Source organism: Rhizophagus irregularis, chromosome 21, assembly GCF_026210795.1.
Source record: "Rhizophagus irregularis chromosome 21, complete sequence".
Lineage (NCBI taxonomy): Eukaryota > Fungi > Glomeromycota > Glomeromycetes > Glomerales > Glomeraceae > Rhizophagus > Rhizophagus irregularis.
In genome coordinates this window covers 593,188-602,582 of record NC_089449.1, presented here as the reverse complement: position 1 = coordinate 602,582, position 9,395 = coordinate 593,188, and the positions used below count along the sequence as shown (strand labels likewise).

General features: G+C 26.9%; 1 protein-coding gene across 1 annotated transcript; it reads right to left on the bottom strand.

The window, feature by feature from the left end:
* OCT59_013566 (uncharacterized protein) lies at window positions 1-216 on the bottom strand (the record flags this gene model as incomplete). Its single annotated transcript, XM_066141607.1, has 1 exon — window positions 1-216. One exon carries the CDS (start codon window positions 214-216, stop codon window positions 1-3), a length of 216 nt encoding a protein of 71 aa, XP_066001733.1.
* Window positions 217-9,395: the final 9,179 nt, after the last annotated feature.

Sequence of the window (9,395 nt, the reverse complement as noted above, 5' to 3'; positions counted from 1 at the left end):
TTATGAATTTTCAGAATCCATATTTTCTTCCAAAGTACGCAAAGTCATAGCCTCTTTCCATTTGTGTGAAAAAGTTGAAATCCAGTTTGTTATTGTAGTTATTTTAGGTATGTCATTTTCTTCAATTTTTCCAAGTTCTACACGCTTTAGAAATTCTTTATGCATCTGTTGTGCATTTAATTTTTGACGAGGATTTGATGTTCCAGTATAGAACATTAATTCTAAAAGATACTTTACTTGGGGAGATATTCTTTTTACTGGTCTACGCTAACAAGTTTTTTCATTTTCTTTTAGAATCCATCTACTGGTAAACATTTGTTGACTACACAAAAAAATAAATAAATAAATAATACAATCAACAAAATAACAAATAAAAATGTAATTGTATAATATTTATACCTTTTGGTTTCTAATGATTTATTGTTTTCTAGGTTAGTCAAATCAGAAAGTATTTGGTTCACATATTCTTGATGCTTATTATTGGTAATACAAATACATAATAGCAAATAGAATTATAATAAAGAATATAACAAAAATTCTAGAATTGAATATCACTTACCAATTTACTCTGTATTGGATCTTATTTGTCTAATAAGCAAATATATTACTTTTATTTAGGAATAATATGGAAACAGGTAAATTCACTTTTTTTATTAAAATTGGTATATTCTATTGTTTAATTGATTGTGTATGAGATGTAAAAGTAGGATTTGGGTTTTCAATTTTTCGCTTTTTAACAATCTTTTCTATTTTTTCAAGTGACCATTCTTTCCACTCTCCAATTCCTGGTAGTGCACATGCATGAATATATTCTACAGGTTGACCTGAATTTTTCAGGTCAGGTCTAGTAATTGCAATTCAGCATCAATTCAGGTTGTAACATCAGTATAACCTAAATGACCTGTTGAGTTATCGGGCTGGTAGTGTGTGTCGTAAGCTCCACCCATCTCAGCCACAGGGCCTCGCAATACCTCCTTCCCCCCTTGTGGGGGGAGGCATACCCCTATATCTGAAACAATCTAAAACTAGATCTGAAACATAATAATATACTAAAAAACGATAAAATAAGGAAAAAGAAAGGAAAATAAGAAAGAATTAGAGGGGGTGTTTTAATGTTTCAGATGTTTTAGCAATTTTAGTAAAAGCAGGCAGGACATACCCCCCAAAAAATATTTTTATTTTTACCCCCCAGATTCAAAACTCTAAAACAATCTGAAACACTTTCAGGATTCCGTTCATTTTCCTATTAGAAGCAGTGAGTAAGGTTGCCTGCTGAAACCTATTTGGCCTAATGCCGAAAGGAGAAACTCCACATATAGTGCCGTAACTGCGAAACTGCGAAACTGCAAAACTGCCAAAACTTGCGAAACTGCCAAAATTTGCGAAACCTTTATAACGAGTTTATCCGTAGTTTCGGCATAATAAATAATAATATTTTATATGAATTTCGGCATAATTACAGCATTCCTAATATTTTATTTTTAATTTCAGTCTAATAAATTTACATGTAAATAAACAACGTTGTAATATTCTAATAATAATATTATTATTGAAAAATCCTAACAAATGCAACAGTCGTGATTTTTTTTCTGAGAATTCTACATAAAAAAAAATAAATTAATTAAATTTATCAAAAAAAAAAAAAATAACGAAACCCTTCTCCCAGTACTTTACCTTGATTACAAAAGTCCGGTCATATTTTTTCATCTGACAATCCTACAAAAAGAAAAAAAAATCAATTAAATTTATTAAAAAAAAATGATGAAAACACCTTCTCTGACCCTCCCACACCTTAATTTTAAGAGTCTGGTCATGTTTTTCATAAATTATGAAAAAATTAACGAAAAACTTTCACCGGTCCTCCTTTACCTTAATTTATAAATCCGTACATGTTTTTCGTCCAGCAATACTACAAAAAGAAAAATAAATAAGAAATTTATTAAATAAAAAAACAATGAAAAACCTTTCTCAGCCCCCTCTTTTACCTAAATTCCAAAGTCCGGTCATGTTTTTCGTCCAGAAACACTACAAAAAAGAAAAAAATAAATAAGTTAAATTTATTAAATAAAAAAACAACGAAAAACCTTTCCTCAGCCCCCTCTTTTACCTAAATTCCAAATTCCGGTCATGTTTTTCGTCCGGCAACACTACAAAAAAGAAAAAAATAAATTAGTTAAATTTATTAAAATAAAAAACAACGAAAAATCTTTCCCTCAACTCTTCCTTACCTCATTTCCAAAGTCCGGTCATGTTTTTCGTCCGGAAACACTACAAAAAAGAAAAAAATAAATAAGTTAAATTATTAAATAAAAAAACAACGAAAAACCTTCCTCAGCCCCCTCCTTTACCTAAATCCCAAAGTCTGGTCATGTTTTTCATCCGGAAACACTACAAAAAAGAAAAAAATAAATAAGTTAAATTTATTAAATAATAAAACAATGAAAAACTTTTCCTCAGCCCCTAAATTCCAAAGTCCGGTCATGTTTTTCGTCCGGCAACCCTACAAAACGAAAAATAAACTATTACATTTTTTAAATAAAAACTTCCTGTCTGGATCCTCCTTAGTTCTTTACCTCATAATTTTTGTCCGGAAACCTCAATACAAGAAAAAAGAGATCATCAGATGATTTGTACTACGCAATCTGTCTGATAATCTAACTTTTCTGTACCGGATTGGTGTAAATTATTGATAATTCGATAAATTTGGCAAATTTTGGCAATTACGTCTATATAAATTCAATACGGCTGAATACGGCATTGCGTCAAAAAAAAAATCTATGCCAAAATTAATCATAATTCATAATGTTGCCGAAACTATATGTATATCATATGATGTACTATGCCGAAACAGTTACGGCAGCTGAGACAGTTTCGGCAGGTTTCGGCAGTTACGGCATTTCAACATTTTAGACCAATTTTGCGAAACTAGTTTTGGCAGTTTCGCATACACCATCTTGCCGAAACCTCCTAGTTTCGGCAAGCAACCTTAGCAGTGAGATAGCAAACTGAGTAAACAGGTAGGTCAGCAAGTAGATCAGCAGGCAGTTTACATCCTGCCTCTCTCAGTAAAAAATAAGTAATTAAACAATGGGTAAACCATAAGTAATCTATAAGGATAAGCAACATGTATATAGCAGAAAAGTTAGCAACAATCTTCGGCTGCACAGTTTCTGATCTTATATGGGAGGAGGAAATAATAGTAATGATTAAGGTTGTTTGTCTAAACCTCTTCAAAATCCTATGATTAGTTTCATCAAAATTTTACTATAGATTTATTATAGTTTCGGCAGAATTTCGGCAGTTTCGGCATTTATAATAAGTTTCGGCAGTTTCACCTTTCTCCAAAGTTTCACCAGTTTTTTAATATAACTTTAATATAGTTTCAGCAGAATTTCGCTTTTCGGCGAAATGCCATCTTGCCTAAACCCCTAGGTTTCGGCAAGCAACCTTAGTAATGATAACTCAGTTTTACATGATATTTTGTCTTTTGAAAATAGACAATTATATTACTTAATGAATGATACATCCTGATGTATTAAACAAAGAATTATCTGTCCAAATCCTTAATTTTTTATAATACAACTAATATAATATGCCTTTTATTATGAAAAATATGAATCATTATCAGTTATTGAAAATTTTATTCCTATTTTTAGTTTCTATAAATGATGTTTTAATATTTTTAATATCTGATACATAATAAATTTTTTTTATAATGTAAAAGAAAAATATATATGTATATAAAAAATATGCTTAAATTTAAATGTTAATTTCTAGATAAAAATTCAGTTCTATAATTTTTGGAAAAAGGTGAATTAATTTTAATAAAATAAATTATTAATTTATTATTAATTTCAATTAAAAAACATACCATTATTTGAGGACCCCAGATATCACATATATAACTCACATTTGAGTTTTAGCAAATTCAATCAAAATTAGGTTAAACTCATAATTTTAGAAAGAGCAAATTGATTGAAAATTAATTAATAGTCATAATTATGAGTTTTAGCAAATTGTATTGATTTTACAAAGTCATATTTTATATTTGAGCAAATTGGTACTTTTTTTTAAATTTAACTTATCCTTTGTTTTTAACTTTATAAATAATATTTTTAAAAATATTAGTTTCGGGGTCCGGGTCATATTTTGGCCAAAATTAAGTATAATTCCGGCCAAAATTAAGAATAATGCGGGCCAAAAACCGTCCGTTTAGTTTCGCAACATTTTATTTTTTAATAATTATTTATTTAATTTATTATATTTATTAATTATTATTTTATCTATAATCTACATATTTTAATTATAAAAATTGGCAGTTTAATTTATATTAATCATTTATTTTTTTATTGATAATAAAAAAAAGATTATTAACTCATATTTTGAGTTTTAGCAAATTAGTATAGATTTGAAATGTGATAATTTGATTTTTAGCAAATTAGGTCTATTTTAGCAGGAGCAAAAAGTACTTAAATTTATGCAGATCAGTTATGAGTTATATATGTGATGTCCGGGGTCCTATTATTTGAGTTATCATCCTTAATACATTCTTCGCATTCCTTAAAAATGTTTGCTATTATATCATCCTCTTAACTTTGAATAAAATAACCGGTAGAAATTGTAAAAGAAACTACCAATTTTGGACTATGCAAAATTAAAGGTTCTTTGCCATCACGGATTCTTGTTACTACAAAATCAGACCAAATAAAAGTTACATCCTTTTTCTGCTCCTTATTTTCCATAAACACATAAGCTTTTGTTCCACTATTATGATTTTTTTCACCCCAATCTTTTCCTGTAAACGTGCATTTATATTTTTTTAAATAAGGTATATAGGTAAAGCTTTCCTTATTAGAAAAAATTTTGACAAATAATTCTTCATTAAATGGTTCACATATTAATTGCCTAACCCCACTTTTAGAATGGTGGTATGAGAGTTTTTTTTCAATTCTAACTAGTAAAGAACTCCAAAAACTTCAGACTTGAGTATCTGAAATACTGTCAAGTACAGATTGCTCTATATGCGGAACAACATGATTATTTGGATGTAATTGTTTTTGATGTAAAGAAAGTTTATTTTTTGTATATAGGATGGTCGAATTGTCAGTAAATTGACACAAAGAACACGTAGTTTTCTTAAGAGAGCTTTTTTTATTCTTAGCGTTCATTGTATTTAGAATAAAACTTAGACTTGTTTCACAAATCACAGTAATTTTGATATTTCATAATTAGCCAATCATATCTAAATTCTAGATCATTCCTATTTTGTCACATTGTTTTTCCATGTGACATTTGGTTGATGCGTTAATTTAGCCCATATGAATTTCCTTTTATGTGAAATTTCCTTAAATGGTAATGATTGATGCTACACATACATCCAAAACAGGAAATTTTGTGAAATGAATTTATATTGATCTATACCATTTAAAGGAATTTTACATAAAAGGAAATTTCAAAAAAAATTTCAAATTTCATAATTTTGTCACTTTTGGTCCAAACAGGACTTCGCTTACCCTATGAAAAGTCTTTATACTTAAAATATATTTGAAATTTTATTAAAATATACTTAAAATAAGTATCAATTTTAATTCACGATATACTTATAATATACCTAAAATATGCCTGAAATACTTTTAAGATATACTTTTAATGTACTTGTTTTTGCCTAAGTACTTAAATTATACTTCAAATATACTTGAACTAAAATTTAAGTACAATATAAGTGTATTTTTTTACATATTTAAAATATTCTTAAAATATACTTAAATTAAAATTTAAATACAATATAAGTGTATTTTTTATATTCTTAAAATATACTTAAATTGAATTTTAAGCATATTTTAATAATATTTTAAACTAGGGATTGGAATCGATTAATCAAAAATCGACAAAACATAGTAAAATCGATTCTCGAGAATCAATTCTCAGCAATTTTTTACATGTAATTTTTCATGCCGGCCAAGTACTGATTATTTTTACTGAAATTAGAAACTGATTCAAAGTCAGGTTGGTTGTCTATAAGAAAAATCTTGAAAAGATTCAATTTTTGATTCCAATCCCTATTTTAAACATATCATATGGGCTGATTTGTCTACCTTTAATTAAAATATTAATTTTATTACATTTTTATTATACAAAATACTATATAATATACAGTAAATTGGAAATGAGTATTAAAAAATTTTTATTTAATGTTATTATTCCTTAAACTGTAGGGGCTAAAATTAATTTTAAAAATTTTTGAATTTTTACAATATCTTAAGATCTAGTGATTATAGAAAGATGAAATTATATTTGTTAGATTCCTCTTATTAAGGAGCATTTAATGGTAATAAAATCATAACTCTAAAATTGATAAATAAAAAATTATATTAATTCATAAAATTTTAGATTTTATAAGTTATCCTGTCACATAATATTTGTGGAAGGATAATTTTATTTCCATCAGATTCTTCTCATTAAGATGCATCAAATGGTGGTAATTTTATATTTCTAGAGTTAATAGATAAAAAGATATTTCAATTTAAAAAATTTAGCTACTATTTGTTATAATTTGTCGATCATTTACTTTTAAAAAATCATTAATCAAATTGAACTTTTTTTTCGATTTTTACTTAGAAAATACTATAGAATTTATTATAAAAATATTGGTTTATGTAATAAAATATTTTAAGGTATTTAAAAGTGGCTTTAATTAAAAAACAAAATTGCAGGAAAATTTGGCTGCAAAACAGTTTAAGGGATACTATAATTTGGTAAATATTTCTTTTAAATTAATATAATTCTTAGCACTTACTATATATGTTAAAAATTTGTATCTCAACTTAAAACGTAAATATCTCCAGATCCAATGATCCAATTGGCAAGCTCTTTTTTCGTTCATATAGACCAGATCAAAGGCTTTCCAAAGAGCCTAAATTTATAAAAAATGGATCAGTGGATCCCAAGATATTTGCATTTAAGCATATTAAAAAGTTCATATCTCAACTTTAAATGTAAATATCTCCAGATCTAATGATTCAATTGGCGAGCTCTTTTTTTGCCTATAAAGTCCAGAACAAGGGCTTTCCAACGAGCCTAAAATTATAGAAAACGAATTAGTGAATCTTGATATATTTGCATTTAAAGATGGTAATACAAACTCTGACATAAAATAATTATTTTTATTGTTTGAAAATATTTATTATGATACCATCTTTTATATGATATTTTTATTATACTTTTATAAATATTTATAGCTACTAAGGCTATATAAATTTTTATTTTGCTTTATATTTTATTAAAATATACTTACTTTTTAATAATATATATTAAAAATTCTATATATATAAGAAATGGGTTTTTTACTAGTGAAATGAGTTTTTTCACAGCTCTTTTACATTTAATAATTTAAGTTTCGCAAATGTAAATTTTTGTTCAACTTATTATTTAGTCAAGTGATCATCAATCAGATGATTTTTTGGTATTACAAAACAATTTTGAGTAACAAAAATTGTGAAAATTAACATATGGGCCGATTTGTCTTGTATCACTAATTAATTTTTAGTGATAAATATGAATTTTGATTGACATGCTGATCAAAATAACTTGTGCATCATTGTGCGTTATCTGATATTATCACTGTTTACATGACGATTTCATATTCAAACCAATTGTTGGTGACTTCAAACTTATTTTTTGCAACTTTGATTCCTATTGGTAATTGGTTTGTAATTGGTTTTATTTGAAAGGAATTGGTTTTTTTTGGAAAACCGTAAGTAGTATATTAAAAATTTATTATAGTCAATTAGCAAAACTCTTTGCTTTAAAATAATAAAAATGGCAGAAACAATCGTTTCCATTACCGAAAGTAATATTTTTTTTTTTTAATATAGGGAAAAGTCTAACAACATCCTTTATCAATAGCTACATTTTCTAGTCGTGTCTTTTTACACATGATTATCCAAAAAGTTTGAAAATTGAAGCACATTATCAATCAAATGGACAATTATTTATTTCATATTACAATATTATTTCTCTGGGAACCTATCCTTCTACACCAAAGTTGACACAAAAATCTAAAAACAATGCAATTCAATATCCAATACCTGATAATTATATAGTTGAAACAGAGATATTTGAAAGAAGTCTTAATTGCAAAACTAAATATATTTCAAATTCAAAGCTAAACTATAATTAATTGGAAGATTGGTTGGGCAGAGTGGAGTGTTAGTAGGACCCCGGATATCTAATATAAAGGTCATAATGGACTTTTGGCCAAAAACACCCCTTTTTGCTGAAACTCAAAAAATCGTTTTTTGTAAATATCTCAGCATCCAGTAATTCAATTTTAATGAACTTTTTTTATTTTGTAGCCCTCATTTAGCTCTACAATTTAAAAAAATGTTCATCAAAATTGGACCACTGGATGCCAAGATATTTACAAAAAACGATTTTTTGAGCCCCTGAAAAATGGGCCAATCTGCCGAAAGTGTGACTTATGACCTGTTTTGGAGATATCCGGGGTCCTGTGTTAGTAGTACAAAATCTTCAATAGCAGTTGTCAATACATTTTTGCAAGTATGTAATCTTTCATATTTATATTGAAAAATTTAATAATTATAGATAATTAATTTAATATTTTATTGATTAGAAAATTAACCAAAATCTATCAACTAAACTTTCTGGATCTCAGTTGTTTGGATTTGATATTGAGCCACTATACTATGCTCGTTCACAAATTGGTTTTTAATCTATTACTGCTAGTACAAAAGATAAGCGAAAAAGACCTCTTGAGAAAATTACTTCTCAATCACAGCAAAATAAAAGATTTAAAAGTTTTGGAAAAGATGTGCATAAAGCAGTTGATGAATTGATCATTAAGCATAAGTTGATAAATGTATCTGGAGAATCAATTATACATTTACAGCAAATTGGATTTAATTACAAAAAGAATTAAGTTTGTATTAAACTCAAAAATTCAAATCATATGGTAATTCAAACAAGACTTGATACTATTGTACATGTGTATAATGAAGCACTTTTAAGCCATGATGGATATCGACATTTAGCAGCAGTTGTACCATCACTTTTCTATGAATATTTAGTTGCTAATCGCTGAAATAAGATAAATGAACTAATAAATACTTAGATAAATGTGAAAATTTTTAATATAGATCAAGATATTAATCAAATTAATGATCATGATTCTGATGTAAATACTGGTGACATTTTAGTAAATAATTATGAAGTGGAAAATGGAGCTTATCATTTTCTTTCAATTTTACTTAAAGTATTAATACCTATTTGAAAAGGAGGCAAAAATCCTGTAATAATTTCAGAAGATACTTTTTATATAAAACTTGCTGGTGATGGTTATAATGTGAGAAGAAAACAAAACCATGTAATGATTACCT